Raw genomic sequence first — 25822 nt, 5'->3', positions numbered from 1 at the left:
CATCATGGAGGAAGGAAGGACTTCTTGGCATCCCAGGATACAATAACTTGGGTCCATTTACCTATTCAGTCTTGTCTGTTGTCACTTGTGTCTGGACATGAATTTATGCCAGACAAGTAACAATAATTCTATTCTGAAATTGTATTAAAGACAAAAACTTATTAAAACTAAATTGGATGGACTTGGGACTGGGTTTCCCACTCTACCCTCCCAACAGAGGGTGCTATTTATTAGCCTTCTCAATCTCTATCCTGGGTTTCAGATATGATACAGAATATCAAATTCGCCACCTGAGTATATGGGGAGAGCTCCATTATCTTCAAAGCAGGTGTGACCACTTACATAAGTGCTGTAATTGGCCCTGTCGATTGAATCAACTCAAAGTAAATGGTCTGAAGCCCAAGTTCTAAAGTTACATCTTCCTCTTTCCTTCTTTAATTCTAGCAATTGGTCTTTGGTATGAGAGAACAGTGGTGTTACATTTCAACTAAAATCTTTTGGGTGAAGAACATGGTGAAAGCTGAAGTGAATAACTATTGTACTGAAAGTTTTCTCCATATCTGTATGGCGTTAGCACTTACCCAAACTTTCCATAGTAGATAGCTGATCATTTTGTACAATTAAAACTTTTTTCCCATTTGATTTAATCAGAGACACTATTAGTTTTTTCTTTTGCTATAACAATCTTAATTTATCAGAGGGGTAGCCATCTTAGTCTGAATCTGTAAAAAGCAACAGAGGGTCCTGTGGCACCTTTAAGACTAACAGAAGTATTGGGAGCATAAGCTTTCGTGGGTAAGAACCTCACTTCTTCAGATGCAAGAAGTGAGGTTCTTACCCACGAAAGCTTATGCTCCCAATACTTCTGTTAGTCTTAAAGGTGCCACAGGACCCTCTGAATCTTAATTTAAATAGCAGTATTTATACTATGCACTCAATAATAAAATACATGAGCTAAGGTTGTGATTATAAGTGGTTTTAAGAACTCTCATGCACATGTATTTCATACACATTCTGATTAGAACAATATTTAATTTGCATGTATTAAACATCCCTACTTTAAGTTCAGTGTCTTTCTAAATGAATGAATTCTGAGAAGTGACCTCACTGCTTTAATAACGCTTTATTTGTTCCATTCAAAATAATTGTAATTATGACTTTTCATTACCAGGTTTATTGATTTACAGCTGAACAATAAAAAAAAAGGGGTTCCTTGACTCTAAGTATAACAAGATGAAATGGCATAAGATGAAAATTAAAATATTTAAACTGCTTGCTAGTGAAACTTTTAGACATGAGTGAATAGATACAATGAGGAGTAATTACTATAAGCCAGATTCTTCCCTCAGCTAAACCAGTACTACGCTATTAACTCTGGAGTAACTGAAGGGGAAATGCATAAAATTAACTTATCAAAAGCCTAACAGTCAAAACTTTACAGAGAAAGTGCATTTTAATTTACCTGAAAACAAATCAGTCCTCACTACAATCCTGTGAGGTAGGAAAGCATTCAGAACTTTATTTTACAGAGGTGGAAACCGAGGCATAGACCAGTTGAGGCCACAAAGCACGTCCGGGGGCAAAGCAGGGGTAATAAGTTCCTGGTTCTCAATCCTGTGGTTTTAGCCCACTAGCGCATGTTGCCTTTCAGTTTATTATATAGAGAATAATAATGCAGTAATTTTTTTTAAAAAGATGCTCCTCAAAGTTGATAGGCCCAAAATAGAATGCACAGCCCGTCCCACTGCTAAACAACTTGTATTCGAAATACCCTGTTATTAACAAAACTCCATAAATACCAGTGCTCCAGAAAAAGGTCTGCATAGTCTTAAACTGCCTGTCAGTCCTTGTGTTTTCTTGGCTCATGAGTATGGAGCTGGCAGGAAGGGAGACTATGGAGGTGCAAATGTCACGTTTTGTTACATAAGATGCTGGGGTTTTGCTGCAACATGTATTTAAGTTTGTTTTGTTTGGGTCACGTGGCACAAAGGCCAAAAGTTTAAGGACTACATTCTTCCTCAGGCTGCATATATGTGGCTGTCATTTTAATAAGAACCACGTATGTTCATTTAGCCCCAACTGGACTGCAGCCTTAATTATGAAGCACATAATTTCTTCACTATCAGTTGGGGAACATTCTGAAACAAACTCACTTAAGAAAAAGAAAAGAGGGTGAGGGGAAAGGAGAGAATATCATATTTCAGGTCTGACGGCCTTTGCCATCTCTCTAAATAAAGTTATACATACCATCTATATTTGGGGAGATCAAAGGAAAGGTCTGTAGCATTCAATGTGTTTTTTTGTAAAAAGAGAAATCTCATTCTTAAAACAAGATGTTCCTGAAAAAACAAAGATCAGCCACTTGGTTTGTACTGCTTTGAAAGTGCTGTTTTTCTTCCCTTCTGGAGGCTCAACCTCAACATATTCCGCCAGGTATTTGCTAATCTAGAACCCACAGTAGCAGTTCAAGCAGCTTCAAGATCTTATTTGTCTAGTGCCAGTTGAAAGATGACTGCCCTTTCAAATGTATTTTCGATAATGCACCTGATACCAAATCTCTTTGCTACAAAGCTCCTGTACATTAGCTTCCATCCACAGTGAACGCCATTGTAATTACCCTAGTTAACATCTCTTTATTGCAGTTCAAGTGCTTAGGCTCTCAAGATTGGTTTTGTAAATTAGGTGAAAGAACACAGAGGCCTGAGAAACAGCAAGACTACACCCGTTGGAGTAACTTTTATGTTAATAGTTGTATCGAGGGCAAAATCTCCTAAGAACACGTGCTCCAAAACATCATAGATCTTGTATCCCTCCTTGCAATCCAGGATATCCAGTAGTGCTAAATTGGTTGCGAAAGGTCTTGGCATTCCATCCGTGCCATTGTTCATAACTGCTATGGCAAACTGTCCGTTGAACAGGATTCTCTTCCATACTTCAAAATGACGCCACTGTCAAATAGAAGTATATTGTAGGAATTAATTTTCATTGTTTTTGCATCATCATTTCTGAAACTGGATACATGGAAGTCACACACATCCCTTTGTGCTTACAATAATATTCACAGAAACTGTCACCACTATATAATTACCTTAAAAGCTGCACTACTATTAGTTTGCACTTAAGCTGAGTGAAATCGCTGCGATAGATGTGATGGGGGTACAGACCTGATGCAGATGAACAAAATATGGGCCATCTCTCCTAGCTATTAATTCCCTCAGAGAATAGAAGTGAGAGGTGCTGCTTTAGGGATTCACTGGATTCCAGATGTTACTTATACTGCAACTAAAAGTATCTAAGGGTATGTCTACACTGCAATAGAACACCTGTGCCTGGCCCATGCCAGTTGACTCAGGCTCACAGGGCTAGAAAATTGCAGGGTAGATGTTTGGGCTCGGGATCCCTCCTCCCTTGTGGGGTCTCAGAGCTCAGGCTCCAGCCTAAGCCCAAATATCTACTGCAATTTTACAGCCCCGCAGCCTGAACGCTGCAAGCCTAAGTCAGCTGACAAGGGCCAGTGGCTGGCGTTTTATTGGTGTAGACATACCCTTAGGTACTGTAGACAAGTGCCTGCCCTGAATGTCTTACAGTAAGTTGACCTCCTACAGCCAAATAAGACAAATAAGAAAACATTACATCTTGCTGTGATTGGCAGCATAAATCTGCTCACATTTTTACATCACAACAATGGAAGGTATGCAGGGATCAAAATGCTGACTATTCCAGGTGTTTTAAAAATGTAAGCAAGCTGTTATCGATATATTTTTTATAATCTTATGAATTTGTTCTGTGATGAACACTTATGCTTATTAATAAAGAGCACCTTTTGTTTATATTTTGGGGGGGGATAATCTATAATTTTCTCCCAGAATAGGTGAAGGAGGAATGTAGTAAAATGGGTAAATGATCTCTGATTCTGACAGCTAGCTTTGTGAAAGAACTGAATGGCACACACTGATCTTTATATGTTGTCCAGGTTGACCCAAATGTTCTCTCAATCAATAGGTATTGGTGCTGGATGTGTGCATGCTCCAGTATTCATTTCTAGTGTTGCTGATTTTGTGCATCTACTATGTTTTGCAACAGCATCAGTGTTGGTTTTGTGCACATTTTTTGCAACTATCTTACATAATTATCCTACTTTTTCTATATTTAAAAAGTTTTATTGCCTTTGTAGAACTAGAAAATTGCTAAAAATAGGTAAAATAGATTACTTCAATTTGAGTGCTACAAGTAAGTTTTTTTTACCTGGAAAAAAAAAATTCCACTGCCTTAGAGCCTGTATCTATTCCAATGCTGTTAAGTGTTACAATTTTTTCTTGACAGTGTGCCAACTGTATGAAGTTCCTTGGTTCTGCTTTCTGCCTGTGCAGCTACATGGTAGATACAATTCTATACTTAATCTGTAAGAATATGTTTATACTTCCACTTCATCCACTGTTGTCAATTATGTGATTACCCACCCATCTTTCCAGCAGTTCCAAATAATTTTCCATAGTGAGTAAAACAATCAAAAGTTCTGCTTACTTCTAATCTCTTTCTACACATGGCTCCTATTTATCCAGTGTCTCATTCAAACTATCACATCAGACATTTTTCTTGATGTGATTCTAGGCGTCTAAATTAATTTGCCATTCCAGACAGTCAGGACCAAACTCTTCCCTATATTCTATCGTACTCTATTGTTAAAGCCCTACATATTTCATCTAATGAGCAGCTGGAGTGTTGGGCACAATCAGGGCACAGATATCTGAGAGTAGCTTGTAGTTAGGAAAAGGTCAGCATAGTTCTTACACGGTCAGCAGTTGCACTAGCATAACCAAGGGAAGAATTTGGCTTAAATAGTTAGGAATTTGTCTGCTCTTGGGAAGTTTCTCTTCAAACCTCACAGCCTTAGCCTATCATATGCAATATTTGGGGATCGAGAGTGCAGCAGGGTGAGACATCAGCCTGGGAAGGCCCTAAGGTATCATAAGGAATGACACTGGCTACAAAGGCCACATGGTCTCACCTTATCATATGAGCCCAAGTCCCATCACCAAAATCTCAGGTCTCTTATCTCTCGGAACCATTCATTTTATTCTCTTAACTGCACTGGAAACCGGCTGCAAGTTGTGATGAATAACCAATACCACAGTTAGGAACTAAATACATTCCTACTTAGCCCACTGTGGCTTGAAGATGCTGCGAGGAAGGCAAAAAACTCCCTGGTCTTCTGCCAATTGATCCATGGGCAAAAAAATTCCTTCCTGACCCCCTAATCAGGTGATCGGCCAGACCCGCAGCATCTGTCAGGCTGGGTTCCCAATCTCATTTTGGGTGGGTAGAGTGGGCTGCTGGAACGGAGCTGAAAGAGGCTTCAGGTGGTCCCTGCACTGGGCTAAATTGTGGAAGATGAGGCATGCTGGCCAATCAGCACCCCTTTCTCCCAGCTGGCCAATGGGTGCCAGAGACTCCCAGTGGAAGGAGCTACCTATTGTCCCTTGGCAAGTGTCTCCCTCTAGTGCTACTGGGACTGTCCCCCTTTCACTGCCAGCCCCATCATTTTCTCCCGCCCGTTGATGCGGATGGGTGGCATTTTGCAGCAGCTAAAGATTGTGTTATTCCATTCTACTGCATCCATGTAGCACCACTGTGTCAACTCTGTTGCTGTCAGTAGGATTGTTTACTTAATTGAGAACACCATGTGACACTGCATCTATTAAGATTATAGTAAGTTTCCAGATACCTTTTCATCCCTGAAGAGAGAACATTTGTGTGTTTAACTAAATCAACTCTTAAAATTGACAAGCCTAGACTGTACACATCTTTTGCTTTGTGTAACTATTAAGAGATTGAGACATCTCAGTAATGTGGTAATCCTGAAACAATTGTAGTTTTATCATTATGGCAGGATGTATGGGTAGAGACCAACCTAGGCAGAGGTGAAGAGTATTTACCATAGCAGCATTTGCTGATGGTTATGCAATAAAATACTAGCTTTCCCATTTTATGTGTGGCTCTCAGGCTGGATATGATGAGAGTTCAGGCTCTCATACTGGATATGATGGTAAAATGAACTGACCCACTTTTCCCCATCCACCTTTTGAGATTCTTGGTACTCTCTCTCTAGAGCCTAAGAGCACTCTAAGCATGTATTGTGATCAATCCGCAGAGCTAGAGGAAAGTCACACAAATAAGGACAAAAGTTACTCGGAAGCAGAGGCAGAGAAACTCAGTAAATCGCCACTTGAGTGACACTGTTCTTGAATCCAAATTGATACTGGATGAAGTGATGTTCTCAGCCTCCAAGAAAGGAAAACATTATATGAAGCCTAAACGGCTGTATACGTCAGCACAGAAACTGATAGAATAAAAAAACGCTAACAAAATGTAGACTGGATGTAAGCTGGTGCAACTCCTGTGGAAGTGTCTTGGCCAAATTCACTAGTGATGTAATTGGCAGTGTAAGTTACTTATGTGTAAACTGGTCATAAAATGGGTGTAAATTCCATTCATATGTATCCAATGAATGTGTAACCTATGTATGCAGAGAGGGAGGGGGAGGAGAGAGTGGCAGGAAAAGTAAGTAATTATAGGAGGGTGTAGATTAACACATCTTTCCTCAACCTTTCCAGCAACATTAAATAAGTGATTAAAAACAAATCACTACAACTTACATTTATTACCAAAGGACTGGAAAGGCTGTTTTAAAAATGAAAAATTCTGAAGCTTCCTTTCTTGGGGAAATACAAGATAAAGTTCATATTGCTAAGTGTGAGTTTCTGGCAGAGCTTGGTGATGAGGCATAGCAGAACCATCATTTAAAAATCAAACCAAACAAAAATATAGAGAGTAGACAACTAGCAAATTGGGTACCTGCATAATGCGCTGTCCCTGAATCCCCAGAGAATCTTGGTTTATATAAATCAACAGCTTGTTTTGCAAGATTTGCTTGGCATCCTCAGAGATTGTCCTTAAATCACTGGACATAAAGAGAGGGGCTGCCAGGATTGCCCACAATGCCATCTGCACTTTTGACTGCTCATAACTCAGGCCAAAGTTACCAATAATCAGCTGAAATAAATCAGATACTGTTAAATGAAACTGTCTGTATTGTAGTAGCGCCTAGGAGCCCTAATCACAAACCAAGATCCCAGTGTCTTGGCACATGACATGGGCTCTTAGGGGTACTGCAAATGTGACTCTCTTAAAAGAATGATAATATACACCAAAAGCCAACTACATTACAATTTAGCGCATTATCCTGCAAATCCTCTATGTGCAGAAATCTTACTGAAGTTAATATTTTAAAGCTTGCAGAACTGGACTGTTACTTGTATTGTCTTTTATACAACATTTGTCCCAAAATTTGATTTCAGAATGAACCATATCTTCTCCTTCATCACAAAATCCTGTTTCCATAATACCTCTGTGCAGACTTGCAAAAATATCTTAAATTTACCAGCCCATCATTAAAATGTACTTGTCTCCCTTTGCACCCCCAGAGTGAGTGAGCAATTCAGATTTTGAAAGGCTACCTTAATTGCCTCCCTTTGACTGTAATATATTTGTTTAAATGTTTACCAATATTTTTCTGCTAGGTTATTTTGGGGAGCAGTTTTTGGTAGCTACCTCAAGTGTGTTCCCTGCCAGGGTCACACATGGTTCCACTTTGCCACCCTTCCTCTTAAACATGTTTGTGTCACAACTAGAGGAGATCATAAAGCATTCTGGACGTTCATGCCATTGGCATTCCGATTATAATTAAGGGTAGGATTCTGTCACAGAGATCAAGAATTCTGTTAACTTTCTGGGACCTCCGTGACTACTTCTGGGGCAGGGCTGTAGCAGCTGTCAGCCTCAAGGCTTCTGGAGCAGTGGCTGCTGGAACAGCTGACCGGCGGCCAGCCCCAAGGCAGCCGTAGCAGCAGCTGTGGCCAACACCAGGCCCACCAGAATAGCTGCTGGCAGCCAGTCCTTGGGCTTAACATTTTAGTTGGGTTTAATAAAGGAAGGCAAAAACTATGCCCTCAAGCAACACAGCTACTTATAGGGACAACTTGAAATGGGAGCCTGATAAACCAGGAGGCTTCACAGCACTGAACTGCAGGAAAACCCTCTCCTCTGGTAAACCATCATCAAATGCTGTGGTCTTTTTTGTTGCTATGATGGAATAGAGACTGGTAAAGCATTGCAGTAAGTAAATTACAAAGTATAAATCACTTTGGTGGTATAACAATCCAACTGTATGTTTTCATGGTCAAAAAGTAACTGCTATGAATTTGGGGCCCTTGCTGCACAATGAGAAGGTCTCCACTACGTATTTGGGGCTAAATCCCCAGCAGCAACAAAGCAGAGTTCAGCACCGCTGAGAGGAGGCAGCAAAAGTACCTTTATCCTGGAGCTGGCTAGGGACTGAACTGTCCTTCAGTGCAAGTTAGACTAGCCTGAGACCTGCTCCAGCTTGTAACAGTCTCTTGGGATTGCTGAAGTGCAGCATTCTCCGGCCCTACTCCCTAGGCTGGGAAGGATGATACACAGCCAATGTAGCCAGCCCTAAATCATCTGAAGATTCTTCCATGCCAAGACAATCCTCTGCTGTCCATTTAAAGAAACTTTTAAGGTTTCTTTGCTACATTCCAGTGGCACAAAGAGGCCTTACCGTGGGCCAAGATTTAAGAAAAAAGTTGCAGTCTTTCTTTATTATGCATAGCCGGCTCTGGTATTCCACACCTTGGTCAGACTGCAATGTGCTTTACTCAGGAATATCCTTGCAGGCCACTTGGATGCTTTACCTGTGCTGAATGTGCTGTGGAGTGGATTACTGTGAGTAAATTACACCAGTGCTCCATTCACTACACTGGTTTTCATTCTGCTGACAGGTGAAATTTAAATTACTGGATTTTTAAATTTCTGAAGCGCTATCTAATTTTGAGACTTACAACCTGAAAGAATGCTGTTTGTACCATCCAGTTGGATGAGAAACTGAAGAGCTCTTGTTGACATTCCCTCGGTTTGAACGCTTCAGAACAGGAGGCAAGACAGTCACCATGGAAGCTCCCCAGCTGTAATTTGCTCCCTCTGATGCCCAACTTTGCTGGGACTGAGAGCATCCTGCAAGGTTCATCTTCCTGAACAAATATCCGTTTGATCTCAAGACAAATCTAGAGAGGGATTTTCCACCCAGTAGCTGGGGTGGCTAACAAGGGGATGGCTATTATGTTAGATATTTATTTTTAATATAGGTAATGAACCCAAGGGTCCCACTGATGAGGCATTATAATTTTAGTATGAAAAGCTTTTTTTACCACACTAATACTTGGCATTCATGTAGAACATCTTTCACTAGATGATCTCAAGGCATTTTACAAACATTAATTCCTAGAAAAAAAAGTTAAGGTAGCAAATATGTATCTACTGATTTAAACCAAAAATATTAGAACATTAGTTATTTACAAAATGTTTAATAGGAAATTCTGAGTTAAGATTCTGTGTAATTTCTGACTGAATTTTTTTTCCTGAGATAGTTAAATGTGAACACTGTCTATATCAGATTTAAATGCAAAGACAGTGCAACCTTAACTACTGAGCTGCCACCACATCTCTATACTTAGCTCATGCTATAAATACCTCTAATGGTATTATACCATTTTGAAGATGGTTAAGTTGAGATAAAAAGAATGATGCAGTGAGTCAGTGATGGAGGCAGGAGTAGATCCCAAGAGTTCTGACTCTGTCCCTGCTCTAACTGCTGGACATGTTTTCTATGCACAAGTATCAGTCTTGTCCATTGGTTGTTCACAGCTGTCTTTTAGAAAGTCTTGCTAAATTACCTTTTTATCAGGATCTATTTACATTTCAACAAAAAACAAAATATTAAAAAGATAACATCACCATATCTGGATCATTCCATCTTCCTGGGCCAGCTGCAGGTTGCAGATTATCCTGGTTATTTCCATACCACTCAATAATATTTAGAACACTCTCCCAGGAATCCTGGATGTCACCAAAATTTCTCCAGAGGTTACAAATGTCACCAAGTACGGTATAATTTATCTTAATAAAAACATAATAATATATTTATATGTATACTACATATGTGATCATTACATCCATGAAATAAATTATTTTATTTCTACAGCCACTGAATAAACTACATTTATTCTGCACCTTTGACCTGTTTCTTGTACCAGAACTGCTACTGCCATTATAAATCTCTGAGCAACTTCAACAGCTCCCATTCTCGGCTGCCTCCTGTTCTCCCTCTTCCCTCCCTCTTATTCTGCTGCTTTCCTACCAACACTAATTGCTGTGGTGGGTCAACAATAACAGAAGTCCACTCTCCCCATTATGACAGGTTTCAGAGTAACAGCCGTGTTAGTCTGTATCCGCAAAAAGAAGAACAGGAGTACTTGTGGCACCTTAGAGACTAACAAATTTATTAGAGCATTAATATTGCTAATAATAATAAATTGCTCTAATAAATTTGTTAGTCTCTAAGGTGCCACAAGTACTCCTGTTCTTCTCCCCATTATGACACAATCATCTGGTGCAAAATTAACTGGATCACTAGGCTTCAGAACTGGAACTACTAGGCTGTGAAATATGTTATGAGCTGTCAGACAAACAAAAGTAGATGGGGAAGGACAATGTATATAAATACTGGTTTGCTACAGTTTATACTATATTTAAGTGGTATTTTCCACTACCAAATTCACAAAGGTAATGATATAAAACATTTAAAAAAACAAATAAGCTGACTTGTTCTCCAGAAAAGCAAATAGGGTTTTCTAAATTTCTAAAGGAGTAAAGAAGTAAAATGTTCCCTAGCACAGAACATGAATCTGTGTTGTTCTCAAACAGATTTTTCCAAAGGAAGAACAACTGATTTTAAGACAGTGGTTTAGTTGCCATTTGTAAATTGAGAAGAGCAGACATCTTTGCCAGGTTATTTTATTTTCAAATGTCATACCCATAATTTGAATAGGAGAGATTGGTATCTACAACGTACAGCTTTCTCCTATAAGCATCTGAAAAGCAGAAGACTTTGGTATTTCATTAGTGCAGTGAGGTTGTTCATCTAACAAGGTGGTGCCACTATGCAGAAATGAATGGAATAGAATAGAACTAGCCTGGGTGGTGTGCAGTTCATTCAAATATGTTCCAGCCGTTTGTCAAGAGGTCCCAATTAGCTAAATACAATAAAATCAGACAGTGGAGATACCTTTGGGGGAAGCCCTCCTTCATAGGCTGGCCAGCTACATGAGTAAGCGATAGGTCTTCCTGTTTTATTCAGAGCAATGCTCATCTTTGGGTAGCCTAAACAAAATTGAGTATTGGGTATTAATGCAAGGAAATATTAACATATTACATAACAACAGTAATAGTGTTCTAGTTTTTTTCACTTGCTATTGTTTTACAAAAATAAGAGTGGAGACTCTTCTTTGGTGAATTACATCTGGAACAGGAATTATATATGGAACATGGCTAATTAAAGGTTTCCTTTACAAAGTTACAATTTATGATCACGCTTGCCCCAAACTGACTGTTTCTGCAGATGTAAGAAAAAACATTTTTTGTATATTCCTGTTTTCACGTTATTCAGCAAGAGGCAGATTTTTTCCAAAATAGATGTGGGATTGGAATAATCTTATAGTTCTGAACCAGTGTTTAAGAAAAGAGCTGAATGGCGTAGTAGCATTGTACTTGAGTTGCCATTAAGGAAGTCTGGGTTTGGAAAAGAACCAAGGAGTCTCTTTCTTTAGACCAGCAGAAACCTGAACATCTTGAAGAGATTATGTTCCTGAAAACCCTTACACGTTTGAATACGTTTTTGGGAAAAGAGGTGCTGCAAGTACAGGATCTTGCCCCCTCAGTATCTTTCATTGCTAAGCACCTACGATGACAGTCTGGGAGCAAAGTCCTCTTTACCCTATCTGAGACTCACCTATTTAAAACAAATCAGAGTCACAATTTTACAAACAGTCTCCATTAGCACTCATTATATACATACTGAACGTAGGTTTCAGAACAGTTGGCTTTGTAACACCTATTTTCTTGTGCTTATAAAATTTTATAAAAATGTACTGTTGTAATAATTTGGTCTTCAAACTTACTCTAATTGTGAGCTCAATTGTAAGAAGCGAAAGTTCATAATGTCACAACAACAACATATACAGTAGAACCTCAGAGTTAGGAACACCAAAGTTACGAACTGAACAGTCAACCACACACCTCGTTTGGAACTGGTAGTACACAATCAGGCAGCAGTGGAGACAACAACAACAACAAAATACAGTACAGTACTGTGTTAAAAGTAAACTACTAATCAAATAAAGGGAAAACAGCATTTTTCTTTTGCATAGTAAAGTCTCAAAACTGTATTAAGTCAATGTTCAGTTGTAGACTTTTGAAAGAACAACCGTAACATTTTGTTCAGAGTTACGAAAATTTCAGAGTTACGAACAACCTCCATTCCTGAGGGGTTCGTAACTCTGAGGTTCTACTGTAACAATAAATGGTGATGGAAAAGGTGAAAAAGGGAGACAGACTGTGCTAGTCGAAACAAAAACGCTTACACTGATATAATCCAAGGACTGTGTTAAGAACATGCCTCGCAAACAAGAGGAGTGTAGAACTGGAAATCAATGGACCAAAACTGATGTCAGAAATTATGCCTGACTGCTGGATAAAATAAGGGGATGGGCTATTTCACCCTTCATTCTCTTTTTAAAAGGAAAGACTTTGGGGGGAAAAGTGCTGCAGGCTAACAACCACTGCTGACTGGGAGATGAGAGGACTGGAAGAAGCAAGCTTTACCATCAAGGCTGTCTCCTGGGACTCACTGTTACACCACTGGTCCTTCATTGTCCTAATCCTGATGGAGCTCATGGTGAGACAGGGCCAGAGAGAGAGGGACCCAAAGGACATCACCACCTACACTAACTAAATCCTGAATATCACCTGGGATGTGAGGCTTTGTCACCCTTGCCCATATCCCTTGTTTCTTCTCTTTCCTATCCTCCTTCTTTTGCCATCTGTCTAATAAAAGTCTGACTTAGCTGACCAAGACCATATATTTGCAACACTGCTATAAGCCTGTGACCAAAGAAGCAGGTGAAAGCAATGCAGTAAACAGGATGATGCTGGTACAAGCTTGCCAGGTCACAAAGTGGCTAACTAGATATTTGCCATGCCTGTGTTTCTCTAGGAGTGAGATAGCAAGTGAGAGTCAACACCAGGGCCAGAAGCTGCATTTTCTGCCTTTCCTATTTTTAATCTCCTAATTTGTGTGTGTTTGTTTTGTTTTTTAGAAAATGGGATCTGACTTTAACAACAACAGCAACAGCTCCAGCCCATCTCAACTAACTTTTTCTTGTTTCCCTAAAAGGACAGTTTTAACAAAAAGACTTTCAAACTGTTTTTTTTTTCTTTTAGTAACTCTACAGCTAAAGGGAAAGGGAATAAGGGATATTGTTAAAATAAAATATTTATTTCATAGTTTGCATAACTGTGTTCCTTCTTTTTTTATATCTTTAATGAAAGGTTAAAAAGATTTTATTGGTGTGTTTGTCATGGTACTAGGCAGGCTGAGGTTTCTGTATTCCAAACTATGTTAACAGTTAATGACAAGTTTCAGAGTAACAGCCGTGTTAGTCTGTATCTGCAAAAAGAAGAACAGGAGTACTTGTGGCACCTTAGAGACTAACAAATTTATTAGAGCATAAGCATCCGAAGAAGTGGGCTGTAGTCCACGAAAGCTTATGCTCTAATAAATTTGTTAGTCTCTAAGGTGCCACAAGTACTCCTGTTCTTCTTTTAACAGTTAATGTTGGACAGTGACAGAGTCATATTAAATACCCTTGACACTCTGGACCTCTTTATTCCCTCAAAAGTAATACAACAGGATCTTAAGAGACAAAAATATTCAATGCTTCATATTTGCTCCCAAACTTTTTTATTTATATTTTTGGAGCTCTAGTAAAATCCCTTCATTCATTCTGTGTTATCAGTGAGTGGAAAAAATATATTTTTCTGTTGTCTTAAAAAAACCAAAAGCCTTTGACAATGCTTTTTGAACAGGGCTTCAGCACAAACGGTTGACTTTTACAACTTGGAAAGCAGGCCATCGTTCTCATCGAGGACTAGTATCTTTGCTTTGTTTGAGTAAGCTGAATTTGGCTGAACAAATTTATGACTATTTTAAAACTTACTAGGCCACAAGCACTAGAACACTATGCTAAGGCTACAGATCTGAACTTAAACATAGGGAGATGCACTGCACATCTTTTGAGGATGCTCAGGATCTGTTACATGGAGTTTTTAAAATCTTTCACCGGAAGCATCATTTACTGGCTGCAATTTGAGGCAAGATACTAGATGTGATGGGCTGACATGACCAATATTCCTATTAAAATGCTATATTGAAAACGAGAAGGAGACTGAGAGGAGAGATGTGGAGGCAGTAGGAAGCAGACCCAGAATGAGAGGGGCACAATCCTGTTGACTTCAGCTGGAAGTCTGAGTGCTCAGGGACTGCAAAACAAGGGCCTTATTTTGAATCTTGTTTCTTGAGTAGCTACTTAAAATGAGCTAAAAGCTGCATTACGAGGGGATGGGCAGAAACTTCATTCAGATAAAACAAGATCATGAGACACCACAACTCAATATTGAGCTTAATGAATCTAAATTTAGATTCACCCAAAACTGATAAACATATAAATAGAAATTATTTGGAGATGAAATAACAGGGATGAAAAGCAAACCTACTACTTCACAGAACTTGAAGATTTCACAGGCTTTTTTAAAAATGGAATATCCAAGTTTAAGAAGCTTCATTTAACAACAAAACAAAACAAAACTCCTGAGCTAGTCTTTCCCTTGTTCAAAGATTAATCCTAAGAAACAAACCTATTGCTTTAACAGATGAGTTGGAATAGCAGCCATCAAGCTTCAGCATGTCAACTTCCCATTCTGCAAATGTTTTGGCATCTGTATCAATGGTGTCCAGTGTGGTCCCAGGGTAACCTTTGCAGGTGTAGTTACCCATGTCACTATAAATTCCAAATTTCAGCCCTTTTGAATGTATCTGGTAAAGCAAATGAAAGTGATTCTGATTAGTTTATGATTCCAGTGTATTTGTCTTCTAATACCCATTGATACTAAATCTCTCTTCTGTTTGTTAAACATCTTCATTACTTTTCTGAAGTTAGATTTCTCTTGGATGCTCTCTTGTGAGGTCTCTGCCTATTTTGGCAATGATGTTCTGAGAACCTTTGCATACCAGAGTCCTAAAAAGCTGATTGTTTGTGCAGTAATGGCTGCTTTGGATTCATGATGAAAAATATAGTTAAAAGGTTAATTATCTGGAGTAATATGTTGCCTTTCATGCAAGGATCTCAAAACAGTTCACGAGGATTAGGATGTAGGTAAGCATCGTTATACATATTTGGTAGAAACAAACCAGAACGGTTAAGTGACTTACCCTATGTCGCACTGTAAGTGGCACAAGTAGGAACAGAAACCAGGAATTGTGGCTCCCAGTTCTCTATGCTAACCATTAGATCCCTGCCTCTCTGAAAAATATGGTTTTCATTCCAAATACACACTACAGCTCCATCCTGCAAACACACACATGCTTATCAGTGACTTCAGTGGAACTACCCAAATGTGTAAACTGGTAAGCACACGTGAAACTCTGCAGGATTGGGGCCTTGCTGCGTTCCACTGTACACAACCACATTTTGTAACTGACCCACTGCACAGAATAATGCATCTTTGCTCATTTGTAAATATATCTACCTTCCTTTCAATTCTAACCCAGAGCATGTTAATAGATTCCTAAGGAATAACATTGATTAACCCTAAGTGTCCACTGATCATCATCCATATGTGCAGGCACAATGAAAATCCAATATGTATTTCCCTTAGAGATATGCGTAGAATCATTCACATGTATTACAATTAACCTGTTCCCTGTAATTTTTCCAGCTAAGTAGCTTGACATTTATTAGTTGTCATTTAAGTGAATTCTGCAGTAAGTTATACGTATCCTTTTCTAAAAACAGTTTCTTTAAATAACTACGTTCAAAAGAAAATTGCATTTTTAGCACCTACATCTGAGATACCACAGTGAGAAACTTACATAATCAGCAAGGGCTTTAATTCCACTTGGAAACCTATCTGGGTCTGGCTGAAGCCTGCCCTGGGAATCCCTTTCCTTTGCAGACCAGCAGTCATCAAGGTTCACATATTCATAACCCAGCTCCTTCCATCCATCTTCTGCCATCTTGTCTGCCATACTTTTGATCAAGTACTCACTGGTAAAAAACAGAAGATTGCATTAACAAAATTGTTGAAATGTTACATTTTGCTTATTTGTGTGTGTTTGCAGGGACCTCAAAGGGTCAGGATCTCACCTTTACATCTCCTCAGAAAAATGGCAATTCCAACAGAACAATGCCACTTCATACCTTGCTGGCTAGCCACTGATTCAGAACAGAGTTACAGGGAAAATGCTCAATTCTGGTTCACCTGCACTACTTCTTCCAGCTCCTGAACTTTTCTTTAAAGGTATCCCTTCCAGGTATTTAGTAACCTGTCCCTCCTTGGGGGAGGGATAGCTCAGTGGTTTGAGCATTGGCCTCCTAAATCCAGGGTTATGAGTTCAATCCTTAAGGGGGCCATTTAGGGATCTGGGGCAAAAATCAGTCTGGGGATTGGTCCTGCTTTGAGCAGGGGGTTGGACTAGATGATCTCCTGAGATCCCTTCCAACCTTGATATTCTATTCTTAGTCTATAACAGTGATCACCAACCTGTTGATTCTAGAGACTCTCCCAGTTGATCCCAATCTCTGGCAGTGTAGCAGGGCTGCTGCTAAGGCAGGCTCCCTGCCGGCCCCGACCTCATGTCGCTCCTGGAAGTGGCAAGGGTGGCCCCCTGGTCCCATGTGGGGACGGGGTCTTCACGCGCTGCTCCTGCCTGGAAGCACCGCACCTGCAGCTCCCATTGGCTGGGAATGGCCAATGGGAGGTGCGGGGGCAGTGCCTACAGAGAGCAGCAGTGTGTGGAGCCATGTGCCCACCACCCCCAAGGGCCACAGGGGGGCATTGGCCCCTTCCAGGAGCGGTGTGGGGCCGCGGTAGGCAGGGAGCTTGCCTTAGCCTCGCTGCACCGCCACCCGGGATCCACCCGAGGTAAGTGTCGCCTGGCAGGAGGCTGCACCCCAGCCCTGAGCCCCCTCCCAGAGCCAGCACCCCATATCCCCTCCTGCACCCCAACATTCTGCCCCAGCCCGAAGTCCCCTCCTGCATCCAAACTCCCTCCCAGTGCTTGCACCCCTCACCCCCTCCCACACTGCGAACCCATCAGCCCCATCCCAGAGCCCGCAACCCATCCCAACCCCCTGCCCCAGACTGGTGAAAGTGAGTGAGTGGGACAGCGAGTGACGGGGGTGAGGGGATGGAGTGAGTAGGGCTTCGGGGAAGGGGCGGGATAGATCCTGGGTTGCCCTTAAATTCAAAAAGTGATCTTGGGTGTAAAAAGGTTATAGACCACTGGTCTATAAGATCTGAAGAGGTCAGTCTAACATGGTATGTTAAGGGGATAGAATAGGAATTGATCTTAGACTAGTGTAGTCTACACAATGTGTAGTTCAGAGTATTTGTATTGCTTTCAAGGTTCTGTAAAAGTGTGACTTTTAGATGGATGCCTATCAATAGATAGGATTCTAAGAATAATTTTTAACATCTCAATAGCTGAAACATCTTTCGAAAGGATTATTCCCAGGATTATCTGGGGTGTTCAAAGAAACATTTTGGAAATCAAAAATTGTATTTAATTTATATTATATGGTATAGTAATCTCATAGTACCCTGCCTTATAATAGTTGGATTTAGAAACCTTCCCATTTTAAAGATCAACCATTGTTTTAGTTACTTAACAGGTAGAAAAAATGGGACTTGGCCAAAACATTTCCATCTTCAGCTAGGTTCTCTGTCAGGGTTATAGAAGTGACCAAAATATTTGTCTCCTTGGCTACTGCTGTGCAAGCATTACCAAGTTGATCATAAAACATTTCCTGTTCTGTGAATTATAGGAAAGTACTATGATCTTAACAATGTTAAAACACTTAAGTATTTGACACACTTAGCCTTTTTAGTTTCGAGTCTAAAGTTCAGCTTGCTTTGCTTGTATTTATTAATACAAAACAATGAGGAATAGTCTCTCCCTCAGTTAATCTGAAGCAGGCTCTTAACAATAACATTTCTGAGATATAACAGTAGAGGGAGTTCTCTCAATATTTCCTAGCTGATTCTGTTCTGATTCTAGTTGTATACACGAACATTATTTCCTTCCTGTTGTAGAAACAGCATTTCCAGCTTCCTTTTTTTAGACAAATTTAGGCCACCTCCCAAAATGGCAGCAGTGAAACACTATGGTTTTGTCTCAATACACCTCTACCTCGATATAACACTGTCCTCGGGAGCCAAAAAAATCTTACCGCGTTATGACGAACTTGCTTTGATCCACCAGAGTGCGCAGCCTTGCTCCTTCGGAGCACTGCTTTACCGCATTATATCCGAATTCGTGTTATATCGGGTTGCGTTATATTGGGATAGATGTGTACCTTTCAAAGTAGGAAACACAATTATCTAGCAAAACAAACGAGGAATCCTTGTGGCACCTTAGAGACTAACAAATTTATTTGGGCATAAGCTTTTGTGGGCTAAAAACCCACTTCATCAGATTTATGAAGTAAAAAATACAGGAGCAGGTATAAATACATGAAAGGATGGGGGTGCTTTACCAAGTTTTAGGTCAGTCTAACGAGATAACACCAACCCAGGAACCAAACCCTGTTACAAACCCTGGTGCCAACTCTGTCCACATATCTATTCAAGGGACACCATCATAGGACCTAACCACATCAGCCACACCATCCAGGGCTCATTCACCTGCAAATCTACCAATGTGATATATGCCATCACGTGCCAGCAATGCCCCTCTGCCATGTACATTGGCCAAACCGGACAGTCTCTACGCAAAAGAATAAATGGACACAAATCTGACATCAGGAATCATAACATTCAAAAACCAGTAGGAGAACACTTCAGTCTCTCTGGTCACTCAATAACAGACCTCAAAGTGGCAATTCTTCAACAAAAAAACTTCAAAAACAGACTCCAACATGAAGCTGCAGAACTGGAATTAATTTGAAAACTAGATACCATCAGATTAGGCCTGAATAAAGACTGGGAGTGGTTGGCTCATTACAAACCTAAACTTAATTTCCCCAATACTAATCTCGCCCTACTGATACTCACACCTTCTTGTCAACTTTCTGTAATGGGCCACTCTCTTACCACTTCAAAAGTTATTTTTCCTCCCTTGGTATCCAGCTGTTAATTGATTTATCTTGTTAGACTGACCTAACACTTGGTAAAGCACCCCCATCCTTTCATGTATTTATACCTGCTCCTGTAGTTTTTACTTCATACATCTGATGAAGTGAGGTCTAGCCCACGAAAGCTTATGCCCAAATAAATTTGTTAGTCTCTAAGGTGCCACAAGGACTCCTTGTGTTTTTTGCTGATACAGACTAACACGGCTACCACTGAAACCTGTCACAATGATCTAGGAAGTCCATGAAGGCTTCCACAAATGAGATTTTAAGATTAAAGAATAAAAATTGGTATATACAATAGGGACAATAATATAAACATCTCTTCATAAGAGAATGTGGAAGGGGGAAAAACTAAATCCTACAAGAATTCTTTGAACAAAAGACAGATGAAAAAAGGGGAAGAAAAAAAATATAAAAACCTTCAGTAAATGGTGCAGGACTAGAATTATTGTACTTGAGGCCACCTTACAACAGCTATTCAACCATCCTTCTCCTTTGAGGAGTAAAGTATTACATTTCTTTTGTAAATAACACATTAAAATAAGTGAATTGAGAATTTTTTATTCAAAACCTTCTTTTAATCTAGTGTAACTGACTGAACCTGGATTTATTCTTATCCTAAAATCTTACCTAAATCCACGTAGGCATTTATATTACCCCTATCACTATGGCATCTAGCCACCAACGTCCTATTATAGCTAGCACAAAGTTTGAGAAGTTTCCTAACTGTGATATTTAGAAGTCTTTCACAGCCATTCTTGATCAATTATTTCACCTGATGCAGTTTCCAGGATCAGTTTTGCAATCGGTATTGCATCTAAAACGTTCCCAAGGCAGCCATCCCATTGGTGGAGTCCTCAGTAAACCATTATCTAAGGATGAACAGCAGGCAGCCAATCCCAACAGGATGCTCAGAGGAGGCAGCAACATGATTAACAGGACAACTATAAATCAGAAGAATGGATCCAATTAATATCTTCACTTTTAGCACATCTGTTGTTCAAAAACAGTCCTACAATTTGACTTGTTCTTAATTGCTAGTTATCTATGTCTTAGGTATTTCTGGGGCTTCTAGCAACCAGGTATCTGAAGGACACCAAGGCATAGAAAATACAAAGATTTCAAAGGCTGATCATGATTAAACATGGACAAATCTAGATATACAGGGGGACATTTCCAAACCTTCGAACAATGATTTATTTGTCTCTTCAATTATCAATAGAAAATTTGCAGCTAAAACCCATTAATCACATTGAGAATACATCATGATAAATATAATTGCACACTTCAAGGATCAAACACTTCTTCCAAATATTAATACACTAAACCCTTCAATATTATTTTTGAGTAAACACTATATTGCCATTTGTTTTCCATTAAAATGCATATAAAGCTTGCATGGATAGATTTTTTTCTACAAGCTTCTTAAAAAATGTATATCAGTATACAACATACAGTTTTAATTTTGGCTGGTGGATCTCTTTTTCACCTTACCATTCAGAGACTGACCTGGGGCAATGACCTTACCTTGGGTTGAAGATGCAAAATATGCAACTCCTTTGGGATAAATTATTTTCAGTAACAAATTTGTTTTAATGAAAGTGGCATCAGGCTTAAGAAAGGGATTGGTTAAAATATCTCACACTTCTCACTTGCTCCCAGGTCTTCACTGCTTTTGCTTTCTCCAGTTTAGATGTTGGTAATGAAATCCTACTCCCAGGGTAGGACTGCCATCATCAATGATGCTGGAGCACAAATGGAATCACTGCAAAGACAGAGAGATAGTCACAGACTGGGACTCTGTATGTTACAGAACGTTTGACTTCCTGGGAGGAAACGGTTGATAAAAAGAAAAAAAAATATTTTTCTAATAACTGCAAGGGTAATTGACATCCTTCTACATCTCTGTGTGTGTTTCTTTTACTCTCTGCCTGGTACTTTCAAAACTACATTGCAGCCTTAATTGGATGAACACTTAAAAACAGATTTTCTTCTCTATTGGGTTATTAAAGGCCCCTACATAACAACACACGTTTCTCCCAATATTCTTGCCCAAATTTTTCCTTAACCTCTTCTGTTGTGAAGTGTGCTAAATTGATTGATTGAAAGACACAGCGAACCTCAGAGTTACGTGCACCAGAGTTATGAACTAACTGGTCAACCACACACCTCATTTGGAACTGGAAGTACACAATCAGGCAGAAGCAGAGACAAATATATATAAATAAATAAAGCAAATGTGGTACAGTACTGTGTTAAACATGAACTACTAAAAATAAAGGGAAAGTTTTTTTTTTTTTTTAAGATTTGACAAGGTAAAGAAACTGTTTCTGTGCTTGTTTCATTTAAATTAAGATGGTTAAAAGCAGCATTTTTCTTCTGCATATTAAAGTTTCAAAGCTGGATTAAGTCACTGTTCAGTTGTAAACTTGCGAAAGAACAACCATAATGTTTTGTTCAGAGTTACGAATATTTCAGAGTTACAAACAACCTCAATTCCTGAGGTATTCGTAACTCTGAGGTTCTACTGCAGGTGCATTTCATATACGTATACACATATAAAACATATATCTTTATCAGCTATACATAGTAAAATGTTATTAATGAGTTACATTGAAGAGCAAGAACTTGTAATAGAAGCGGGCAGATTACAACTATGTATAACATGCAACAATGCAAACTGAAACGTCCTCATTTTGTTTAAAATAAAATTCCTTGCAACAACATTTTTTTTCTTAACTATGAAAGTTGTTACTGTTGCCACATGAACTATAATTACACAAGAAGCAATTTAGAGGCATCAAAAGTGAGAGAGAAAACATAATTATCCAAACATTATAGAAGAGTTAATGATCAAGTATCTCACCTATATCGAAAGCAGGCAAGCTGTCCGATCTGTTCCTGGGGAGATGATCTTCATTAGAAAAAGAAGACACATGTTATCCCCCTTGTTTTAAACGGAGATTAAAAAAAATGTATTCACAGATCTGTCTTCTATAATTTATTCTTTTGATTTCACTGGATCGCTTATCTCAGATTATTGTACTAAGTTACATTTAGTGTAAGATCTCCCCCTCTCTCTGAAGCTACAATAGAACATTCCAAGAGCTTTCCATCTGACATATTTGCTCTCCTAGGAGGAAGCAGAAAAGGAGGAAAAATTCCTTCATCAATCTTGGGGGATTCTACAGTGCCCATCACGATAGTATCTAAGTGCTTCAGCAGTCAAAGATCCAACTGTGCCAGCACCAATGGCTATTGTGCTAGCATGTGTGTTGGCCCAACTGTAACTCTGAAACTGAAACTATTACTAAACACAATCGTCTAATTCCAGCCCTCATAGTTGCATTAATTGTCTCTTTTATAGCTGCAATTGTCATGGCCTAATGGTACCACAGAGAATGAGGGTCTAAGGGCTGAATGCTGACCCACTTCTGGATCCACTAAACACAGGATAACTGTTACCTTCATACGCACCAGGGGGCCTCAAGAAGAGAACTTGGTCTATTCAGTATCTTGTTTTCATACTCAGGATCATTCAGTAAGAGTCAGGAATCTGACCAAGTTTCACATTACTGCTATTTCTGCCCATTGTTTCTCTCTCTTGCCCACCCTCTTTTCTGTTTCTCTCCCTCTTCCCTCTCTTTGTGTCTCTTCCTGTCTGCATTTCCCTCTCAAAAAGCTCCCATTTTCCATTCCTTCCTGTAGATTTTATTTCCTTCCCTCTTGCATGTGCTAAAATAATCAGTAATGAAATAATTCTTACATTTAAACTGTTATAAGTAGTTTTAAGCATCAACACCCAATTAGATTAATTGGGGGTAGGCAGATCACTCCTTTAAGTCATTGTTTTGAGCCGTCTGCAGATTCAAAGACAGTCTTGTAATGGTTTATGCTTATGTCCTGTCTACACTATGAAATTTTTATTTGCATATCTATATTGATGAAGTTATGCCAGTGCAAGTCTCTAATGTAGACACACTGCACTGGGATCGGGGCAATTTACTGGTGTCAGCCCCAGCTTGTACTGGTGCAGCATGCCTAAATTAGGGACTTGTAGTGCTATAACTATACTGATGTGAATTTCCTTAACGTAGATGTTACACTGACAAAACCCCAGCCATGAGGATTGAACTTGGGACCTCTGGAACTAAATACATGAGCCTCTACTGCATGAGCTAAAAGCCAGACTCATTAATCTGTTTTTCTAAGTGGTCTCAGTGCTACCAGATAGGACAGCACACCATACCCAGGAGGTGGGTGGGTTACATAGACAGGACCTCAGGTCGTATGTACAAGGCATATCTTATTATTTGGGATGAGTTTCAGTTGATATGTTTTATTTGCATTTTGATTTTCATAACAAAATCAGAAATGGGAAGAAAAACAGTAGCCACTGGAGTCTGTACATCGTGATGTGCCATCACACAGGAGTATAACCTTTTATAACCCTGACCTATGGTATATGACTGGGGCTATGAAATAAAAAAGAAAAATAGCCTTGCCACAGCACAGTGGGTGTCACTCTCTTATTACTCCCAAGACCAAAGCCAGTAGTATCAAAGAAGCATTGGCCTGAGTGCTCGCTGTACTCCACTTATATTTAATTGAATATATCATTACTGCTCAGCGTGTGTGGGAGTGAGGTCAAGGATTAAACATGGACAAATCTACATATACAGGGGGACATTTCCAGACCTTCGAACAATTATTTGTCTCTTTAATTATCAATAGGAAATTTGCAGCTAAAACCCATTAATCACATTGAGAATACATCATGATAAATATAATTGCACACTTCAAGGATCAAACACTTCTTCCAAATATTAATACATTAAATCCTTCAATATTACTTTTGAGTAAACACTATATTGACATTTCTTTTCCATTTGCCCTTCCTTAACATTTGAGGTCAATGAAGGGCAAATAGCATAGTTAAAGGGCAAAAAGCACCTCTATTTTTAGTAGTGGACTGCTATAAGGGAGGGGTAGGACTTTCTAGAAGAATCCTGTATGAAAATAAAATGCATGCTCATTTTAAGCTCCAGAAACCTAGGAGGGAAAAAATTAAGATAGACTGACTCAAAAATAGACTAAAACTGAAATGTATTACTTCCCATACCAGCTCAGACTAGTTGTCCATCCAGTCAAGCATCCCACTTCCAGCAGTTATTAAAGCAATGCTTCAGGAGATGCGAAACTCCCTTGTAGAACAAACAGCCAGTTGTACAATGCCATGGAATCCTTTCTGAGTGCTGCAAACAATCACTCTATGCCACAAAAGGTGATGTTAGTTGGTCTGATTGCACCAGGAGCATGTGTGTGTGCATAGCTCTCACTGCACTGTAGGTAACAAGTGGGAATCATGCAGGATACTGCTTTCCAAACCAGTGAGTGTGTGGGCTACTCGCTTTGTTTGCAGGATGGAGAGTTATACCTTCCCTTATTTTTAACCTATTCACATACACCAGTGGGTTACCATGCAGGACCATATGTGAAATGAAGACATTATAGTGAAGGCTGCACATTTCAAGCCCAGCATTGTCACTAGTTGGGAGAAACCGTAGGCACAGTTTGACGTTTGTGCCTGCAGTTGTACCTGTGGTGGTAGACTGGCTAGGCTTGTGGGACAGCGCAGTGCCCCCCACCCTGTCCCTGTGACAAAGCATAGCAAATGGCATCAGGCGTGATGCTGTGGGGCGAGACCACCCTAAGACGCGACAAAGGCCCTCTGGCTGATGTCATAATGATGCATGCCGCATGCTGACCACGCCAACGTGTCATGGGGGCAGGCCCACATTCTGATGGTACCATGGCAGCCAGGTTTATGCCACACCATAAGGCAACCTCCTCCCGCCAGTGAGCTGCACCCACGTTGGCAGGACACCGTGGCGTAGAAGACCACCCGAGTCTCTTCAGCCCCCACCCACGGTCACGTGGTGCAATGGCGTGTGGGAGGCAGCGCGAGAACCCACGACGGGGAAAGAACCCTCCACATCCCGCGCACGCGCAGTGCTGTCACTGCCTAGCGAGCCGGCCGCCACCCCCCACATCGCAACGACAGTTGGCGCGGTTGGCGGGGTTGGCGACGAGACAGGGCTCGGAGGCCGAAAACAGTACCTATACGGAGGGTGGCCCAAGCGATGCGAGCCAGTACTAATTACCGTGTGGTGTCGACAGTCTGGCACCCCGTGCTTCCGCCGGGAGCCTGAGGGGGTGGTGTGATGGTGAACCTAAGCCAATCGGAGACTCAGAGACTGCCGGCCTCCGCCTATCAGGAGTGGCGTGTCTCCGGGGTGGCAGTTGAGGAGCCAATTAGAGGTGGAGATGTTGCCCGCTCCTGTCAAACATTCGCACCCGGTAGGGAGCGATATAGAGAGGCATAGTTTGAGTAACCAGCCAATCGAAGGAATGGAGAGGCAAGAGGGTTCATATAG

The 25822-nt window shown here is 40.2% G+C and overlaps 1 protein-coding gene across 3 annotated transcripts; it reads right to left on the bottom strand.

Annotated features, from left to right (window-relative positions):
* Positions 1-1104: 1104 nt before the first annotated feature.
* Positions 1105-25720, bottom strand: LOC128844886 (alpha-N-acetylgalactosaminidase-like). Of its 3 annotated transcripts, XM_054042997.1 has the most exons (11): positions 25550-25720; positions 24508-24655; positions 22252-22299; positions 21029-21150; positions 20161-20329; positions 16124-16298; positions 14890-15067; positions 11204-11298; positions 9874-10035; positions 6856-7053; positions 1105-2948 (listed from the first exon to the last, which is right to left on the bottom strand). In XM_054042997.1, the coding sequence occupies exons 5-11, from the start codon at positions 20313-20315 to the stop codon at positions 2679-2681; spliced, it is 1233 nt and encodes a 410-aa protein (XP_053898972.1). In that variant the 5' UTR covers positions 20316-20329; positions 21029-21150; positions 22252-22299; positions 24508-24655; positions 25550-25720; the 3' UTR covers positions 1105-2678. The 3 variants fall into 3 exon arrangements, with proteins under 3 accessions (XP_053898972.1, XP_053898973.1, XP_053898975.1); XM_054042998.1 differs by lacking the exon at positions 24508-24655; XM_054043000.1 differs by lacking the exons at positions 21029-21150; positions 22252-22299; positions 24508-24655; positions 25550-25720 and adding an exon at positions 20913-21004.
* Between the last annotated feature and the right edge of the window lie 102 nt (positions 25721-25822).

This window comes from Malaclemys terrapin, chromosome 10, assembly GCF_027887155.1.
Source record: "Malaclemys terrapin pileata isolate rMalTer1 chromosome 10, rMalTer1.hap1, whole genome shotgun sequence".
Classification (NCBI taxonomy): Eukaryota; Metazoa; Chordata; order Testudines; family Emydidae; genus Malaclemys; species Malaclemys terrapin.
Note: the sequence above shows the minus strand (reverse complement) of the source record. Positions and strands in the feature narration are given on the sequence as shown.